Source organism: Lonchura striata, chromosome 16, assembly GCF_046129695.1.
Source record: "Lonchura striata isolate bLonStr1 chromosome 16, bLonStr1.mat, whole genome shotgun sequence".
Taxonomy (NCBI): Eukaryota; Metazoa; Chordata; class Aves; order Passeriformes; family Estrildidae; genus Lonchura; species Lonchura striata.
Genome location: NC_134618.1, coordinates 6,687,611 through 6,708,369, shown reverse-complemented (window position 1 = coordinate 6,708,369; position 20,759 = coordinate 6,687,611). Strand labels below are relative to the sequence as shown.

General features: G+C 42.3%; 1 protein-coding gene across 3 annotated transcripts in view; it reads right to left on the bottom strand.

Moving 5' to 3' along the window:
* Positions 1-20,759, bottom strand: part of ABAT (4-aminobutyrate aminotransferase) — a 50,553-nt gene that overhangs the window by 10,271 nt on the left and 19,523 nt on the right. For all 3 annotated transcript variants that reach the window (XM_021539922.2, XM_021539924.3, XM_021539923.3), the window contains exons 2-6: positions 17,911-18,039; positions 6,978-7,075; positions 6,132-6,161; positions 5,434-5,551; positions 1,516-1,565 (exon numbers count right to left, since the gene is read on the bottom strand). In XM_021539922.2, the coding sequence (XP_021395597.1) occupies positions 1,516-1,565; positions 5,434-5,551; positions 6,132-6,161; positions 6,978-7,075; positions 17,911-17,980 (366 nt within the window). In that variant the 5' untranslated portion in view covers positions 17,981-18,039. The remainder of the gene's footprint in view (positions 1-1,515; positions 1,566-5,433; positions 5,552-6,131; positions 6,162-6,977; positions 7,076-17,910; positions 18,040-20,759) is intronic.

Genomic DNA, 20,759 nt, shown 5'->3' with positions numbered 1-20,759 from the left:
AAGACAAAGGAAGAGGAATTGTTAGGTCTTACTATCACATGGAAAATATGTTGATATCAAAGCAGTTCTATTTTATTCTAATTATAAATATCAGCCAGAAATCTGTATCATGGCACAAGTAGTTTTAAGGCAGAGACTACTATTCCTGCCTTAGCATATATTTTTCTATCTAATCCTCACTACTTTATTCTTGCAGGACACCTTAGGAAAGATGCATGCACACTGACATTTCCTCTTCAATTTTGCCATTTTAGCTGCTCAATCTTCATTTTCCTTACACACAGGAAATATGCTTTAAAATCTTTATTACTTGCTTCCAGTTTGAGCAGCTGAATTCAGTTAGGATAGCAGCATTTTCATCTTTACTGATCTTCAAGACAGACCATTTTGGAACACTGGGAAGGTGGAGCCAGGCTCCAGGCTCTTCAGTGGAAGATGAGAAGCCATGGGCATGAATCAAAGCATAAGAAGGACTGATTTGGGTGCAGGGAAAAGGTTTTGCAGGAAGAGAACAGTGAAGTGTTTCACTAAACAGACTGCTCTTTTGGAGGTCTTCAAGGTCCCAGATAAAACCCTGAGCACCCTGGTCTCATCTCACAGCCACCCATCTCAGAGCAGGAGGTTGGCCAAGAGACCACCTGAGGTCCCTTCCAATGCCAGTGGTGCAGTGAACTGACCACATCAGGATTCACACCTTTGGGAAAAGTAATTTTGGTATCAGGGAACAGCAGCCTGCAACCCATACAGGGGTTTCTAAGGAGCAGCTCTGGAAAAAGCCCCTCAGCCTCCCCAGTGCATTAATGGAGATGAATGTCACATTTATGCAATTAATTTAAATTGTGTCATGGATTAAAATTGATTCATTGCTGTTCTTGGCCTTTGTGGGTAATCTTATTTGATTCATACCGTGCTACTCTTTATTTTAAATTAAATTTTCTCAGAGAAGGACAAGATCAATAAATTTGCCAACTGCCAAGCAGCTTTATTTGCCCTTTTCTTTTGTTTGTTGTTTTTCTTGTTGGACAAGTAATGACTGAAATTAAAGGTTGAGCATTGATAAGTTAACTCTCAATGGGTCTCCAGAGGGAGACACAACTTCTCCCAAAACACTCATATTTTCAGTGCACCTCAAGTTTGCACATTTATCAGCATCCTTCAGTCTTTCTCAGCACAAATACTCATTCCAAGACGTGTAAGGCTCAAAAAATCTTCAGAAAACATTATTAAAATGGTTAATTTGAGACAGTACATTAGAACTATGATTTAAATGTGACTGAAAATATATCAAAGGCTTACAACACCCAAATGTTTACTACTTGTAAAACTTCCTATAGGTCTTGGTGTCTTCTTAAACACAACAAAGCTCTTTTCATCTAGTGAGAAGTAAAGCAAGCAGATCCTATCATACATTAAATGGAAACATTAGCATTCACTATCAGTCTAAGAAAAACAGAGAAAGCCCATAACAAGGAGAGAGAGATCTCCTTCACATCCTCCATGTTCTAATTCACTTACCAGGTTCTGTGGCTGCTGTAAAAGCTTGATCAGAGAGGGATGGCTGTAACCTAATTAAAAAGAACAAAGAAAGAAAGCAGTTCTTTCTATCTGGTTTCAATGAAGTAATGTAAAGCATAATGTAGAGAATAACCATAACTTCATGCTTGACTGTTTATGTGCAACCTGTATATTTTTAACTACTCATAATGGGACTTCTTTTGAAGTAGGACAAACCTCTGGGCTCTTTGCCCCTCAGCAGCCTGTCTGGGTGCAGGGCACAGCACAGCACTGCTGCTGGGAGCTCTGGCACACCCATTTCCTTATTTTGACAAGGTTTTGCTTGGAAAAATATCCAACAGTTTATCATTCTTACTAAGAAACTAAGCTTCAGTTTTAACACTATGAAGGTGCTTAATTTCTACCCATTGATAGTCTACAGGATAACTTGCTTGCTTACAGGCAAAACCAATTTATCTACTGTTAAGAAAAATAATCTTCAAAGGAGGCCAGGAATTTCATTTAAAGCCTGATCTCTAATGTATAAAATACCAGCGCCAGAGATTAACACCATCTTTTACATTTCCTTGTAGAAACAGTTGGAAACCTCATCTTCCCCACTGCTCAAGAAGTTAGACCATGGTAATTTTGTTACAAAAGCTTATTGTGCTTCTGAATCCCCATTCCAGTGGAATGACAACAGCCCTGATTAATCTGTTTAAGCAATGGAGCATTAGGAGACTGTGTTAACAAAACAATTATAAATTCAGTTTGGAATATTTTAGCTGAAAACAAGAGAATATCCATATTGTTTTAACAGCATGTCATGCTGATAAATCTGTTACAATTATTATGAAGATAATAACAGTGGCTATTTGGGACACAGAACAACTAAATCTGCATGGCATCTGCTGTCATGGGAAGAGCTGTTGTTCAGCTAGAGGGAATGACACACTGAGAGCTGTGTCCTTGAGAACTGCACCTGTGGCTGCCACTGAGTGCCCCTTTGAGAGTAAATCAAGTGTTTTAGAAATCTCCAAAGCACAGCTACTATTGTTTAGGAAGCTCAAGGATCAACTCTGGTGCTGCCTGTAAGAACCTGTAATCCTGTTGCTGGTGTTACATATGTGAATGCCATGGTATCAGAGAGACCATTCTCTTACATACCACAAATCTCTGTTAGCCCTGATTTACCCTTCTGCACCCACACAGGATCCTTCTGCCATTCTCTTCACTTCAGGCCAAGGGGTCTGGTCTTCATCCTTGTGCCTCCTCAGTGAAGGAAGAGAGGATCCTGAAAGCCCAGCTGCCATGGCAGAGTCGGGCTGCGTGACAGAAGCTGAGCTGGCATGTGGGTTCACAGTCAGGAGCTAACACCAGCAAGAAGTAAATGCTTGAATAACCATTATATAACTATGGTAGACAAGTCAAAACAGCTCCAGGCTGGTGTGGCAAACAGGCACTCTTTGCAGTGCCATGACCAGCACAAGGGTTTGCAGTGTTACAAATCTGCTCTCAGAGCTGGCTCTAAGGAAGGGCACCTGCTCCATCACTCCTGTTGGGTGTCTGGATCAGCGTGACAGGAACGTACATGTCCTCCAGGCTCATGAATGTGCCTGTCTGCAAAAGGAAAAACAACTAGAGCCTGCTAAAATAATGAGATGGAGAAAGCCCAAAGAATCCTTTCAACTGAGCAGCAGGCTGCTGTCAATAATATCAAACTACACCTCTCTGCATCTCCCGAAACAAAACAGACCTTTCCAGCACTGAAAAACACATTGTTTCGTTTGCTATTCCAGGATGTTTGCTGGCAAACATGTCAATAGCATCCTTCTTGCATTTGGCTCCATGGGGTTTCTAACTCTGTTAGACAGAATAGATGCAGGATGAAAGGACAGCTGTACTACAACTGCCCATAAAAGTGTGGTAAAAAACTATTTCAATTTTTGTTTTTCAGCTAGAGACAGCCTAGAGCATCTTTGCCTAGAGGTTTTTTATACTTGATTTCTTATCTCTCCACACAGGCACTTATTACTTCTCAACCTCTGCTGATAAATATATTCTCGTGTAACAGATCATTATTAAATCTTGGGGAGTTCTGACAGATTCATGAAAGGTTTTATTGGATTTACTTGCAAAGAGATAAGCACAGATGACTAACAAGCACCTTGTGATCTTGTTTTGCTCTCCCAATCCAGACCCTACCTCTGTCACCAAAAGGGACATTATTAGTAACCTGGGCAGCTTCAGATAATCTTGTCATTCAGTACAACTGAAACACATAAATTAATGTTGTGTGTTAGGCTTAGATCAGCCTGTAAGTCTGAAATTTCCATTTACTCTTTGCTGCTGCACATCCCAGAGGCATGATCTGAGAAGGTGCAAGAAGCACTGTATCATAGTTCCTTTGGGACTGAGGAATGTGCTCCCTAGGATAAACCCAGCTTGTCCTCAGGAGGACATTGCCTCTTGAGAAGGAGGAACTACACAGCTTAGGAGGGTCAGTCACAGCACGGGAGTCTTGCCCTACATCACCAGTTTCACTCAACCAGAGAAAGGAAATTGCAGAGCCCCTGCCCATTAGGAAAATATTTCCTCCATAACACTTCAATATTTTATCCACAAAACTGTATTAAAAGATGTATGCTTGCACCACTCAGCACTGAGGTCAGAAAGCCTCAGTGCACTGTCTCTACAGTTTCCTTGAGTATGCACTGACTTTCATACTTTGGAGTGTGCATTTGACTACACGAGATTTGTTTCTCCAAATCAATTTATTGTGTGAAGAATGGGAAGCCATGTAAATGCACCTCCTTTCCTAGAACCTAAAATCCAAACTCATTGGCATACAAGCATTGTGCTCCTGTGTCTCACCCCTATTTCCTCATGAGCAGAGGCCAGATTATCTCAGTGCAGCCTGAAAGATACCAAGCAGTGAGAACTTGTGTTGGGGGAAGCAAGCTACAGACATTGCAGGGTTCTGGAATTATTAAAATCAGCACACTAATTGAGTGCTACAGGACAGCAACAACACTGGCTGCAAAGAAGGCTGGGGTAAGTGAACACCCATCACAGCCACAAGGTCTTAGATGCCAGAAGTTTGGTAACAACCTGAACATCACATTGTTTCCCAGGAAAGGAGGCCTGTAGAGATGATTTTGAGTCATCACAGTTTCTATACATAGCACAAGAACTACCTTTTAAATTACCCCAGCACTTCTGCAACTTTTCCTTCTGCAGAAGTGCATTTTTAAGCAGCTGAGAGGAACCATGGATGAGGAGCAAACAAACTGGACTGAACTGAACTCCAGCTGAAACCTGTATGCCTTGCAGCTGAGGCTCACAGTTCTGCCTTGCTTCTGCTTGAAAGGTTTCACAAAGCAATCATCTGACTTTCCCAGGCACTTGCCAGGCCCTGTGTCTGCTCCTCCAGACAAAAGGGCTGCCACCTTTGCTTTCAGTCAGTACCACAGCTCACTGCTGGGCTTGTTTCATCCTGCTGCAGTCCACATGGCCCACTCCTTTTCACACCCCGCCCCCCACTTATTTTGAGATAGAAATGTTAACTAAAACATATAATTTCAAGTTATAATGTCCATATTATGCTTATTAATGTTTAAAACAGTAACATACTGTTACAGATCCAAACCAACAAAGACAACCTGAATTGTGGAACTTGCACATTCAAATTGAGATTAATACTAGAGCTTATTTCTAGCACTTTAAGAGAGCTTTAGGTATAGAATTTGTAGTTCCTTCAGCTATCCAAACCCACCACTACACAGTACACAGCAGTGAGCTGTCCCTGATCACAACAAGGTGCTCATTACGTCACCTCTGTTTTCTAAAATTAATCAATCAACTTCCCTGGTAGTGCCTGAGATAAGAAAATGACAGGTTGAAGGCAAAACAAAACATTCTGGCACAGCTGCCTCCTACCTATTGGGATGGAAGAAATCTGAGAGTAGAGATCCAACATGCGATTGCCATCTACATCTACGAGGTAGTTCCCTCGGCTCTCTTCATAATTGCAAAAGAAGTGCACAGCTTCTGCATTCTTCAAGAAAAAAAAAAACAATTAGTGCTTTAAGAAGTAGTAGTATGTAGGAAGGTGCAACTAATGGTTGTACAGCAAAATCTGATAAAAATAACTAATGCAAGGATAAAAAGACACATTATATTCACTGCATGGGAATAACTGTAGAGCTAATTTTATAATGACTCTTAAAAGGTCAAGTCTTTACTTTTTCTACAGAAATGAAGCACAGACGTGGATAAATTGCTCATGTTAGGAAGGCAATATGTATTTAGGCTGACATACTTTTAAACTCAAGCCATAATCTACCTTGTTTTCATTGGCCACTCTGTAGCAACTCTTAAGTTTTTCTTTAAATGCACATGGTTTAAACACATATGTTGAAAGAAAAACTCTGGTGCTAGCAAAATGATCCTGCAGTATTCAATATATGCTACAAAAGATTTTACTCAAATGCATAAATAAACCACACATAATGTATTCAGCATGGAAACCTGGAGTCAGTGTTTCATCTTTTTGTGTGGCACAAACAAGGATTTTAAAACAAGTTCTAAAATCAAAGTGTTAACACCCCCAAAACACAGAAAACTTGACAAATTACCTGGATGCCATTCAGCTTCTTCATTAATTCCTGCACAAAAACAAATGTCACAGTCTCAGGTGTGTAATTAGCAAATACTGATGGAGAATGTATATTTCTTTTTTATGATCCCATAAATCATATGCAAACTTTGTAGTCCTGTGTGCTTACCAGGCAACTCTACCTGCCACAGGAACTTTCATGGTGCATCTTGCAAATATTACAGTCAAAACTATGACCTGTGGCATGCAGAGCTAAACGGGCTGCAAACACAGTTTAACTGTAAATCTCCAAAAAGGGAAAGCTGCCTCTTCTATATTGACCAACTGAACTGAGAAAACAAGAGAGAAATCAGAAAATAAGAGAAGCCAGAGTCACACAGAAGGGATACTGGTACATTGGTTCTAGAAAGACAGCTCCTTTTCATTAAAAACAAAAAAACTCACAAAAACCAAAACCCACCACATGCACAAATGTTGAGTCTGCCAGAGAAAAACAACATCCAGCAAATTCAAACTCTTGCTTCATTTCAAAACCAAAGCATTATTTCAAATCAGGAAAAGTTTCTATTTCAGCAGGAGGACAAGTGACCAAGCCTGATCAGATGTTTTATTAAAATTATGCTCTTTGCTTTGAATTATTCTGTGGGAATTATTATTATTATTATTACAGGGGAACTTGGCAGTTAAGATTCAGTTCTGCCTCTCAGAGAAGGGCATTTTATTAATGAATAAAAGTGGGTGTAGACTTATGGAATTATATTTATTCATATCAGATTTAAGGTTTGAAATGAATCTGTTTTCTAGTAAGTGAGACACAGCTAAAGAAAAAAAAAAACAAACAAGTTACTACACTTTGGAAACTTACTCTAGATCGTGGTCCAGGAACTTCTGTCTTCATCAGAGGTCCATCATAATCAAAATCCACATCAATTTTAGCTGCAGCTTGACTGATATACCTGTGTCCTGTAAGAAATAATGAAAGCCTAAGTATAGACCATATTTTCTGTGCTCTCGTTTTAGAAGACAGTCATACTTTGCCTGACTGAAAACATTTGACAGATGAGACCAATTACATTGAGCTGTCTGAAGTGAACTATGTATCTCATCTTTGACCAGTCTTAAAATAAAACCAATGCCAGTGAGGTGGCTTAAAAAAAACCCAAACAAACGAAAAAAATCCCAAGGGAAATCACAAGGCAACCCTAGAGAAACAGGTAAAGCACAGGAGGATTGAGAGCACATCTCTTTCCATCTCTTTTTTTGAGTCTGTCCATTATGTCCTTTGCAAACCTTTGCCATAAATTCCCCACTTCTACACAGAGATGGTCAACTACCAGTAATAACCAAAAAGCCAGATTGTGTCCACAGGAAAAATCCAGTATGATGCTTTCCAATAGCCCAAAGAACACTCCCTGGGAAAGATTGTCTCAGAAAGCTAAATGGTCTTGTCTCACATGAAACCAGCACCCTGCAGTGCAGCTCTGAAATCTGAGTTTAAATCAGTGCCAGTTTTCCTTCTGATCTTGCTGGTTTTTATCCACATGTGTAGGGAATCATAATTAACTTGGCAACTTAATGAAAACAAAAGGCAAAAATCTCCTTTGCTTTACCAATAACAGGCTCTGCTTCCCTTTCTGACATAACTGTTTTAAAATACAGAGTTTAGGCAAACTTCATATAACAGAGACAGTTCTGGTAAGCATGTATTCCAAATATGTACATATTCCATTAAGGGGATTATGGGATAATATGGGGATTGTACATTTGCAAAAAAGGAAGCTCTATCAAGGTGACCAGCAGAGACTATGAGCTTGCTCTGGTTACATATTGAACTAAACCAACATTCTTAGCAATTAAATTTTTGTCATGGAGCATCTGCAAGCCTCTACCCAGCACGGTATCAACAACAAATCGCTCTTAATACTCTTAACTTGGGGAAATCACACTTGGACCTGAAAGAAGAGGGCATAACTTTTTTAATATCTGTGATAGGCATTTTTCAGCTGGTGTAATCTGGATGGCCCAAAATGAAGGTCCTCAGCTCTCACTGTCACCAGCTGCAGCTCAGATCCAGGCTCAGCATGGCATGTCAGGAACACCAGCTCTTGCCCAGGGCACTTTGAGCAGCAGGGTCTGAAGGTACCAGCCACCACATCCTGCTGTGCCAGGGCCATGCTGCCAGGTGCTAAACCAACAAACTGCACCCCAGTTTGGCACAGGTGCAGGGAGGGAGATGCCTGGGCAGCCAGACAAGCATATGGAAATCCCTGGGGTGCAGCACTGCCACCAGAAACCCTGGCAGCACCAGCCCCTCTGCACTTCCATCCACACCCACCTTTCACTGCCAGAGCTCTGTTCCAGCAAGGTACTGAAAATGCTTTGTGTTTGGAAGTAACAGTTGTTAAATAAAGCAAATATTTATCAAGGAAAACAGAAGGTATCCTGTGATACTGCTCGGCAGAGCTCCGAGCACAGCCATTCAGCTGAAATTTCCAACAGTGACTCGAGACATTTGCCTCAGCTTGTGTCAGCCCAAGCTGGGATGTCTCAAGCAAGCCTGATTTCAAGAAACTATTTGGAAAATCACTACCCTTTGAAAGCACCTTTGAGTACTTAAAGTCCCTGCTCATCTTGGGAAAACTTAGTCTGCAAAGATGATTATTCTCCCCAGCTTTAATTCAGATGCGTCAGTGCCCCTCTGCAAAGCTATTAATAGGTTTTGTTACAGCAACACCATTTTTGTGTCATTCTGTTTAGTATTCATGTAAATTGGAGACTGCATGGCAACTGCTCCACTGAGGGGGAAAAAACTACTGCATATAAAAGATCAAAATCTCCACAATTCATAGGCAATAAGGCTGCAGATTTAGTAGACACACTCTCAAGTCTAAAAGGAGAAGAGAGTGAATTTACACTCTTATGCATCCGCTCCTTCCCAATGGAGAGCCCACCAAACCAGCTGCAAACATTTCTGCTTCTCCTATGTCCCCTTCTCTCCCTCCCCCCAGGCTCTGGGTGGGAAAAGCAGGCACAGAGGCACAGAACATACAGGACATTTTGGGAATCAGCACTAACAGGAAACATGGAAACCCAGCATCAGACTTGGAATCCTTTGACACAGCTGCAGATTTAAGACAGGTGAGCTACAGGCTACATACACAGTCCTCACCCTTCTCCTCCCCATCCTGCCTGCCCTGTGCCACCACATCCCCTCTGCTCATCTCCCAGGATCCTCTCATCTGGACAATACCTCCTTCCTTAGTCTGTTCAACTGAGTTTCTCACAAAAACGCACTTGTCTGGACCATGATTAAAGATTTCCTCTTCTCCAAACACCCAAGCCATTCCTACAAGGTCCTGATTGCCAGGCTGGAAAACCCAGAGCACAGTCCTGGCCACCACCTGGGACGGGTGGATGACATTCCCTCTCTTCTGCTTCCCTGAATCTGTGAAATATTGCAGCAGATAAGGATTTTAACTAAAACATAAATTCAATTATTTCTCTACACAAATTTTGTTGTGGATACTGCAAACAGCATGATCTCCCCTACAAAAAAAAAAAAAAAAAAGTCCTATTTACAGAGCTATATAACAGGGACTTAAGTTGGAGAATATTTTAATTTTGCCTTAACTTGTTTAACAGCACAAGTCAAGAGGAGGTTGTTTCCTTCAGCCATGCTGTGTAACAAAGACCCAAGTGGGTCAAGTCTGCTTTGTAAATTTTTCATCATCTTTTTGCTACAGTTTATGCCACAGTCTCTTTTGCACAGGTACATTGAACAGTCTCTTTACATTGAACCAGGTATCTAAGGGCACATCTGAATTAACAAAAATGAAGAGCACCTTGCTGTGCAGTGCTGCTTCACACTAGCTCATGACTATCAACAGACAGGTTTTCAGGCACAGCAAAACTGGTCAAGTGAAATCAAAACATATAGGTCTTCCTAGAGAAGAGTTGATTTAAAGATAATTTTAATCAAATTATTCATGTTGGTCAATTTGTGAGGTATTTTTTAAAGCAAAGGTTTCAGGAGCAGCTTATTCAAACAACAATCACTTTCAATAAGTCTGTGAACCAGAGTCAGCTGAGAACAGCAACACACATGAACAGGCTTCCTTGTTCTTACTTATCTCCTAAAGCACATTACAGGCCATCAGGCTCTATAGGCAAGTGATTTCTAGGCTGATTGACTCATACAAATTTAATTTCACATATTTGTTTTCAGGAGCCCACAGAATGTCTCATTTTATTAACTCCAGTATAATGGCACTGTACCCATTTATTGATCTTACACTTGCCAAAGCATTATTCCACCTCCTGGCTCAGGCAAATACTGTGGCTGGCATCTGAAGAAACAGCTTGCCATAAACAAAACAAAATGCCCTGTGTCACCAAATCAAGGGATTTTGAATAGTGGTGGTTTGTTTCTTTTCCTTAGGTACAGGATGAATAATACAGGCTAGAACAGAACCCTCCAAAACCAACACTCCAACATACTAACAAAGTCCTTGATAGTAAAAGCTAAATCAAAGTGGAGTAAATTCTCAGACTTTATCTTGGCTTTATCTTGACTTTATCTTTATCTTATCTTTGTAAGAGCATAATGAATGACTGGCATAAATTCACACAATTTCTAGCAAGGTCAGTGGATTTGTTCCAAATACCTGACTCCACTACTCATCAGATAGGTGTACTTGTTCACAGGGCTGATTAAAAATAAAAAAACCAACCCCAATTTTAAGAACACAGCGAAGTTTCTCTGCTTCCCTCATCTTAACTCTTTTTTTTCTTTTTTCCCTCCTCTTACTCAAGTAAATTGGGCCTGTGGTCAGGAATTGTGCTGACAGTGAAAGGGGTGGCTCCTGCCGAGCTTTGTCTCTGTGTGACTGTGGGGGCACCCAGGGGACACTGGGGGCACACAGGTGACTCTGTGAGCACAACCAGGGGACACTGGGGGCACACACAGGGCACACTGGGGGCACACTGGGGACTCTACTGGCACACAGGTGACTCTGTGAGCACACCCAGGGTGTGCCAGCCATGGCACTCACACACAAGGAGCTCTCCTGGCTAAGGGCACCTGAACAGCACAGACAAACTCTCTCACATTTGGCCCAAGATTTACACAGCTCAATGCTCCCTTGGTGCTCAGGGACGTGTCCAAAGCCTTGTGGTGACAAAGGCAAAGAAGCCCAGCAGTTTGGAGCAGCTGAGACCTCCAGCTCAGCTGAAGGCAGCAGTTTTCTGAGCACAGGGTATGGCCCCAGCACTGCTCCCCTTCACAGCCCATTTCCTCATTCCCAGCCTCACCACTGCCCTTGCTCTGCAGGCCAAACAGGAGCTCAGGCCGCTCTCCAAAGGCACAGAGGACACCAGAGCCCTGCCAAAGGCACTCATGGCTTTCTGGCACCCCTCTCTCCACACCCCTGCAATGCTTTGTTCTGCAGGCCCTGGAGAACAGCAGGACACGGGTGCTGCCTCCTGCTCTGCGGTGCCTGTGGCCCTGCTCACAGCACGGCTCTGGGACGTGCCTGCTCTCCTGCACAGGCTTTTCCAGGCACTTGGACAGGGTGATGGATGGCTGCATCAATACCTGCTTTGTTTAGCCTGGAGGAGGATTTCAGAGCTGTCTCCCTCGCTTCCCCCCAGCATCAGCACCACAGTCTCCCAATGGTGCAGGAAAATGCAAATAAATCAGGTCACTCACTGTAGTGCTTCGTCCCCTGGGAAACTGCAGCAGGCTCTGCTCAGCTGGCATTTCTATCTTGAAGGTACTCAATGAGCTTTGCAACTCAGCCCAAATTTTTCCTGTTTGACTTTTTAATATCAACTTACCCTGCAATAGAAACCCTGAAGATACAAGATACTATGTAATTCAGGCTACTCCAACTGGATATTTAGGAGTTTTAGGTATTTGCTGGGCAGGTCTGGGTTTTTGCCTCCCAAAAAGAGAGCAGAGATGGGACAGGTGAAAACTGAGATTGTCACTATGACCAAGGAAGGTATTTTTCAAGAATTGAGAATCCCTGATGGCTGGTCCTTCAGTGAACTAACAGCATCAACTTTGTAATGAAAGGTGATCTCTTGATTTTCTGTTGACATCTGAATAAACTGCCTCAGAAAAAAGGGATTTTGTGTTATATTATCTTAAGAACAGCAAATGACATAACCTCAGCTCTCATGTTACAAGTATGTAGAGCTAATGGGGTCTGACCAAGTGTTCTTCTCTAAAGAAGCATTACCAGAGCTCTTAAATTACATTTAGCTGACATGACCAAGAACATCACACTTTCTTCCCTGCTAAACAAAGCTGCCTCTTTTTATCATGGCAGAAGTCAAAATACAAGTATAGGTTAATGAACCTCATTCAGAGAGCACATAGGCTGAACAATTTGCACAGAATTTTCTACCCATCCCATTTAAAAAGGTGGGCATAATAAGTTAAATTCTACTTTTCTTGCAGACTTCTAAAAGCTCTCATCACACATCATCTTTCTGAACACATCATCAAATTATCACATCCTTCCTTTTCATCCAACAGGATGTCATCACTTGCTAGCAGGCAGAAAAGCTCATTTCCCAACTTTGCTTCCCCAAGCTGCCCCCATGGCTCACCAGGAGTCCCAGTCAGCAATTTTAACAAAGTACCACATTGCTATAGCAACATAATTAATATAAGTGCACACTGCTAATTTGGTGATGCTGGTAGTTAGAAAGAGCACCACTGTTGGCAGGTCTGTGCTGATCTCTGATAATAGAGCTGCAATCAAGGCAGGGCTAGAAAGAGTTTGAACCTCTCATGTGTTTGACCAAAAATAACACTGACATTAGCACAGTTCCTGAGTGTGCAACTGAATATCACCTGGGAGAAACTCCAGTGGAGGCACTGAAAGGACATGGGTGTAATGAACAGAAGGAACAATTCCAAGGAAAAGGAAAAGAAGAGGCATATGCAGAACTCTCAAACACAAGTGTTTTGCTGTGGAGGGCTGTAGAGGGGAAGCTTGCAGTGCCCAGGAAGGCACATGCCATGTGCCACATCACTGCTGCCCTGCACATGTGCAGACAGGCAACCTCCTTTGCATGCCCTCAACTTCCCCTGCACAGTGTTGATCAAACCTTCCAGACAGAATTTTTAGAGCATGGAGGCCCTGACAGCCAAAAGTAGGAGGACTGTGATTTCCTCTGAGTCCTCTTTTATGTGTTACAAGTAGAATCTGTTACTAACAGATCTTGAAAGGGAATGGCAAAAGGCCAGACTAGCTAGAGATGTTTGGGAAATGAACATCACTATTGCATAACATTGTGAAAACTGAGATTGCTATTTACAGAGTGGTTATGCTGCAAGATCAGAAGCTCTTCCACATGAGATTGTCTGTGTTTCAGCACTCCCACATACACACTTCGGATTCTCCAAAGATGAAGGAAAAAACTAATACCACATAGGCCATGAAGAAGTAGAAACTCCTGGAAGAAAGAACAAGAGAAGTTCCCCTTCACCATCCCAGCACAATCCCAAATCAACTCCTCAGGAGAGTTACAGGAGCATCCAAACACTGGTCTTGTAGTTCTTGTGATCTGAACCAGTCGTAACATCCTTCCTCTTCCAACAGTTCAACAATTCCAGAGCTCATCAGGGCACCTCTGGAGGTGAACAACCAACCACAAGGAACACCCAGGTGGGAAAACAGCCAGCAGTGCTACAGCCACCCTTTGTGGCACAGAAGGAACTGGATGAGAATACCACATTCACTCAAGGAACTGAGAACAGCAGGCCCAGCTTGGACTCTGCCTTGTATCAGAGCCTGCTTACAACAGGTTTTATGTGATTGTTTTTATATAGCTCAGCTTTTTGTGAAGGCATTTGATCAGACAGAAAAGTAAAGGTTCCTCAGTCCAGCAGGAGAGGCTGTGCTCCAGTTTCCAGGGCTTCAGTTGAAGCTGACCTCAAACTGACCTCTACAATCCCAAGAAGGGGATTTCTCTCTGCTTCTGCCACACATCCCTCACACAAATCCAGGCTGTTCTCTCTGATTTCCTTAGGGAAACTCTTAATGTACAAACCAAATAAAAAAAATAAAATATCTTAGCAAGGATCAATACTGAGACAAAAGCGTGACTGAGAATAAATCATTCTCATGGCTTTCCAGCCTCTTTGTTGTAACTGTGATGAGGACAAGTCAATAACTAGTATGAACATCTCTCAGACTTTACTGCAGTGCACCCAGGTGCTAAACATTATTATCCTCTCCAGAGAGACAGGAAACAGGCTGAGTTAGGTGAGGTACAGCCTCAGCAAGTGCAAGTCTACTTAGTGCACTGCAATGGAAAGACACAGACTCTGGAGGAGAAAAATTTCACCTAGAAAGAGACAAACAGTGTTCAGAAGAGAGATAAGTATGAGGTATTTGGGGGAACTAAAATTATCAAACACACAAAAGGCTGCTGCAAAGAAAAACTAAGTGTTCCACCCTCCAGATCATTTGAGGGCAGGACAAATACTAAGGATTTGATTTTTTCCTGTTTTGAAACTTAGGCTAAATATTAGAAAAAAAGAAGTTTTAAAGGGAAGGTCAGTTCAGCAATAAGAAAATTGCATGGGGAGGCTGCAGAAGCTGCAGAACAGATCAGCATCCTAGAGGGCATGGGTGTGCACTAATACAAAGTGATGCTACCTTCAGGCAGCAGCCTGACCTTCTGCTATGCTTTCAGAGCAGGATTCAAAGACAAATGCCATCCCTTTGGGTAATCAGCAGGGAACTGAACTACATCTCTGGAGTGCCAGCCTATCCTCATAGCTATGGTACTGCCCTACCAGCCAAAAACCAGCTGCCTCCAAAGCATGGAGCCAGAACAGCTTTCCTGCTGCAGTGCCCTATGGTATTCTCAGTTCAGTCAGAGAGAAAGGAGAGTTTCTAGAGCCTGGGAAAGAGTTGCAAAGGAATGTACATAATTCTCTATCTCTCTTGTTGTTCACATTGTTTATAGATATGTTCTGCCACCAGGCATCATTCACTGCACACCAGTGGTGTGCAATGTTTTTACTTTAGGACCAATGAAATTAGTCTGCACGATGCTCTCTATAAAAGAGCAATGTATTTGAAATAAAGTTAATTAGTGTTCACATCATCAAGCCTTCTGAACTGGAGTTCCTTCATTCCTGTCCTGCCTCAATGGCGACAGTGCCCAGCTGCTAAAACCACAGCTGGCACAAAGGGAACAAACATCGACATGCACACTACAGCTGTGATCAACTTGCAGCACTCCAGGCTGACAGGAGCAGCAGAACTCAGTTCAGGTAGGATGTAACACCAAGATACAGCCTCATTGTCCACCATCAGCTGCCTCTCCTGGCCCTGCCTGGCCGATTCCCACCAACAGCACAATGCAGGAGGCTTTGTGAAAGGAGGATTGGGTTAGTTACTCACGCCATTGTCACTCTGTCACCCTTCAAATTCTAGTGAACTTTATCTTTGAGGGCAAACTATCAAGCAGATCAAACAGAAAGAAAATAAAAGCATATATGATTAAGGGCTTATTTTCAAGAAGGACATGATATTTACAGGCTTCACATTTTTGGGTAAGATTTAAGTTGTGTATTACTTATCATTTATTACTTATTATCATGTCTTTTGCTTAGCTTTTGCATTTTGATCAGCTTAAATGGTTTGCATTTTCCATTTCTAGTTTGCTTGCCAGGGTTTAGCATTGTGCGAGTAAGGAGAACAGTATGCAATGGTTAAGTAACAAAGATTTTCCAACTAGAGAAATAGTCGAGGATGAAAAACATCTCTTTGTGTAAATAAATTTATTGTATATTCAAGATGAACAGGAAGATTTGCTTAATGCACACATACAACTGAAGCATGACAGCCTACAGACACAAAGACCTAGCAAGAGGCAATCTATTCCCTCCTCTCCACCTCCATCCCCCCTTGGCAACCCTGTCATTTTATTATCCACAAAAGAAGTACCAGCTCAAATGGCGCCACAGGATTTCTGTGGGAGTAATGTACAAGTCTCTTTTTTAGCCTGTAAAGCTCTGAATTTGAGTGCTCAAAAATACCTCGGAGGTAAGCACTCTGGAGCAGAGAGCTCCTGGACATCACCCTGAGCTCTTCCCTAAAAGCCAGAGAGCCCAGCAGCACTGCAGCCTGAGCTGGGGCTCAGGAAAATGGCCTGGAGCCCCAGCTTTGGCTCCAGCCATCAGAGCCTCCTGCCTGTTCTGTGAGGCAGCAGGTCCCAGGACACAGCTCCTCCTGCCCCATCATTCCTGAGCTCTGCTCACTCACACAAGCCTTCAGACCCAAAGGCCACAGGTCTCTTACACAGCCTGCAGCCAAGGCTCTCTATTGTTTGCTTCAGTATTTTAGCAGGCTTGGAAGTTTCCTGGAAGCAAGGATGGATTAATGGAGTCCAGAGCTGCCTTCCTCTCTTATGAGGATCCAGACTTCCCCACTGTTGGTGAGAAAGGAAGAGGAGTTTGTGCACCTTCCCTCCACTGCCCACCTGCACCTCTGTGCTTGGGAAGCAGCACGGAATTGTACAAGACTCTGGGAGGGAGAGGGAGCATTAAGTGATACTGAGGTGACAGATTAGCTCAAAGGACTGACAGCTAACCAGGCCTGCTTGCTGCAAGCACCTTCCATTGCCCAGGATCAACCTACAGATCCCTGCTCCTGCCCAGGATGGATAATCAGTGTGTTGCTCCCAGAAACAGATGTGCATCCTCCACTGAAACACTGACCTAATATTTTCTAATAGTTATAAGACCTGACTTGGTGTTCTTTAGTCAAAGGTCAATTGCTCCCTGAAGTGTATTATTTAAAAGGAGATCAATGATGTCTAAGTTTCTGAGCAAATGGAAAGGGTGGGCTTGGTTAATCCTGGCAGTGTCAGAAGGAGCACAGTGGCATTGCAGAAGGAAGATGGAAGGACAGGAGAAACTCTAAGATTTACTCAGTCACAAAAAAAAGCCATTCAGCCATACTGTACTCAGTGCAAAAGTATATAGAATGGATGTCCTTAAGCCTCCACACTGCTTTGTCCAACACAGCTAACAGGAATTTAGGTTTTTTATCTATTTCACAGAGACTTCAGGTTTAATACACACATAAACACGCTAAATTTCAAGCCAGAGCCAAGCCAAAACTTTCCATTCATTTGGGAGAAAATAGTTTGATGCCATGTGGCAGGTTTTTATTTCACACTACAGCTCACTTGAGGCAGAAACACACAAACCCAGTGAGGGTCACATCTTCATGCCAGTCACACAAAACCACTTCACAGGGGAAGATGGGCAAGGTTGTGCTACACAGCACAAAGAGAAAACCCAGCTAATTTTGATGCATGATTGTCTCATCTCTGCACCATGTGGTGCCAGAGAGTAAAAGCTGAGTTCCAAGGGCTGAGCAGCTTTACTCCAGTTAGCATATTTACAGGGCAAGTTATTAATTTGATACATTCTTCTTTGAAGAATGAAAAAAAATCAGATATACTTTGGACTACAATTGTGGTCCACCTCGGACTACAACTGCATCATTATTTAAGATGCAGAACACCATATTCCTCAAGTTTTGAAAATACTCAACACCACAGGAAAAACCCCAGTAATGTTCAAATTGGAATTCTGGCCACCAGCCTAAAGTTAACATTTAGCAAATATGAAGCAGGAAAATGGAAGGAAACACTTACCAAGTACAAAGCAGGAAAATACAAGGAAACACTTACCAAGTACAAAGCAGGAAAATACAAGGAAACACCAAGTACAAAGCAGGAAAATACAAGGAAACACGTACCAAATACCAGCAGTCTGGAGTTTTGCTGCAGGCAACAGGTAAGCTGTCTACTAAGCAACATTGACGCCATTTTAGCTTTTCTTTACTGAAAAAGACTCAATCTTGAGAGATTTCTTTCTGGTTGATGTTCTGGAAAAAAAAAGAAAAAAAGAAAAGAAAACACTTGTTTATATGCCTATAGATGCAGCCACTATTACTGTGCTGTTCAACTCCCTCTTTCACCAATTTCCATCCAAAGGCACTGAGAGCATGGTTTGATGGATTAATGCTGATGTTCAGAGCAGTGACAGGATTTAGCCCCATATCTGATTCTTGGCTTGGTCTTGCTAAGGCAAATTACTTCTAGGCCAAAGCTTCAGCATGGCCAGGGAGTAAAGGTCAGTACCTATTACCTATTTGCCTTGCTCTTCCTCTCTACTTTCTCTGAATAAGTAGCCTATGTTGAACTTTAAAAAAAAAAAAGTTTCCAGTCAATCTCTCAACCCAAAGATGTTTTTGATTGACCTAAGTGTATGAGAAAAATCTCACCTAATACAAACGGCAGCAGGACAAGCATTAGGAAGTAAAAGAAAATCAATCCCCTGAAAAACCAGCTTTTTACCCATTAATCACAACTCTGTGAAGAGAGAATATGAGAGCTGAGATTGTCCAGCCTGAAGAAGGCTCAGGTTGCATCCCATCAGTGTGTAATAAATACTTGATGGGAGGGAGTAAAGAAGGAACCAGGGGCTTCTCAAAGGTGTCCAGTGATCAGATAAGAGGCAATGGGCACAAACTGAGCTCCACCTAAACACAAGAAAACTCCCAGCAGGTTTCCCAGAGAGGGCATGGAATCACCATGCCTGGAGATACCCACAACCCAAATGGTCCAAGCAGGTCTGCTTGGGCAGAGGGCTGGACCAGACCCCCAAGCTCTCTCCCAAGCTCAGCCATTCTGTGGTTCTACTTCAGCTGGTTACATATAAATAACCTTGGAAAGAAAAGTAGCATGAAAGATAACATGACTCCCTTTTCACTATGGATCACTTGTGCAGAAAGCCTGGCTGGAAGTCAGATAAAACAGGTCATTGAGTTAATCTCCAGGACAAAGGTTAGATTCAAACTTCACACTTATCAGCATGGCCCCTGTGTTCTGTGTAGGACACTGGAGCCCTTTGCCTGGCATTTGCACACCGTGGAGCAGCAGTGGACCGAGGCTTGCAATCCAAGTGACAAAATGTCACTATTATCCACAAACCTGGAAAAAATTCTATATAACAAATACACTCAGAGTAGAGCTGATCTTCCAGCAAAAAGAGAACACAGTTAACAGCTTCCATCAGTCCTGTGCCATCAATAAAACATACCAGCAGATGTTCATGACCAGATGCAGGGAAGTAGCTGAACTATTGCTACCATAACAGCAAGTATCTTGTACCCAGAACTAAAATATCAGAAATTTAGTTTTTGTATTGTCTTTATACAAGATATTATTTGTTCTCCTTCACACTTGAGATTTTTCAAAATATATAAAAGAAAACAAAAAATTCTTGCTACAAAGTTTTATAAATTCATAGACCTATTAAGAGTCAGGGGCAAAACCAATTCCCTGTGACTCCCCAGACAATTGACATAGCACTTGGCTTCACTTAGTTTAAGTTAAAATTCAAGGTAGTTTGCAATGTGCCAAGATGAGCAAACACTTGCACAACACTTGTGCACCCGCTGGAAAAGTAAGATTACCTTCCTAAGGCTTTGGGTCACAAGTGCAGAGGGAACTAGTTAATTTTGTTCCCAGTGAAGAGTAACTCCACTTATAAGACAAGATTAGTTTAATTAATTCATTATGTTTTCTCTCTCAGCTTCTTTCTTTACTTGTGCTAATTTTTGCAAAATCAACGTGTGAAGAAATATCCCAACACCATGGATCTCATGATGCCCTCAAACAAAACCCAAATGCCAGTCTAAGTCAGTAAGAAAATGCCCAGCACATCAATTGATGTCCCCTGCTCAGAGCTGTTTATCTGCTCTATATTACTCCAACCTCCAATTCCCTCCACAAGCTTGCTCTGCACAGTGTAACTTTTTCAGAGTCTTTAGGAAGCTGTTAAAAGGTGAACACAGCTTTGCAGGAACTCAAGGAGTAGTGCAAACATACTTAACAACCCACCAAGGCTCAGTGGTGGCCCTTCAGTCATCTCCTATGGGGCTTTTGCTGCCAGCTGCCCAAATTTCATTCTCCACAAGGATGATATGCCTCTTCACAGGCAAATCAAACACACCTTCCATGGCTGTACCCACCAAGGTCCAGGTTTCCCTTCTTCTTCCTTCCCTAGGTGAACCACACCTTCTGCTTCCAGAATGTTATTTATTTCTAAATATATTTACTGTGTATCTCAAGTCCTTTAATAGCTAAACTACAGTACTCATTAGAGGCTGAAAAATATAATTGGGAATGATATTGGCTTTCTGAAGTACTCACAGAAAAAAAAATTACTGCATGAGGCTTAAAAATAAAGTAGCTTAGCCCTAATTTTCCTTGACAGTTCTTACATAAAAAGTTTTATCATTTTCAAGTCCAGAGTCAGAATAAATCATGTTAACATCACATGTGACTAAACCCAGCATCTCTTCCATCTCCATTATGCACACAGGCTCACAGGAGATCAGCTGACATGGCTGGGATCTTAGTCTAAGCACACATTATTTGGTTACCACAATAACCAATTGAATTTTGCCTCCATAACCCATCTCCTGATCGATTCCCACTGGCCCAGCCTGATCCACCACTGCAAGCAGCAGCAGAATTTGCAATCCTGCAGAATCAGCTCTCCTGCACGTGGCAGAGCCGCAGCAATGCCACGCTCCAT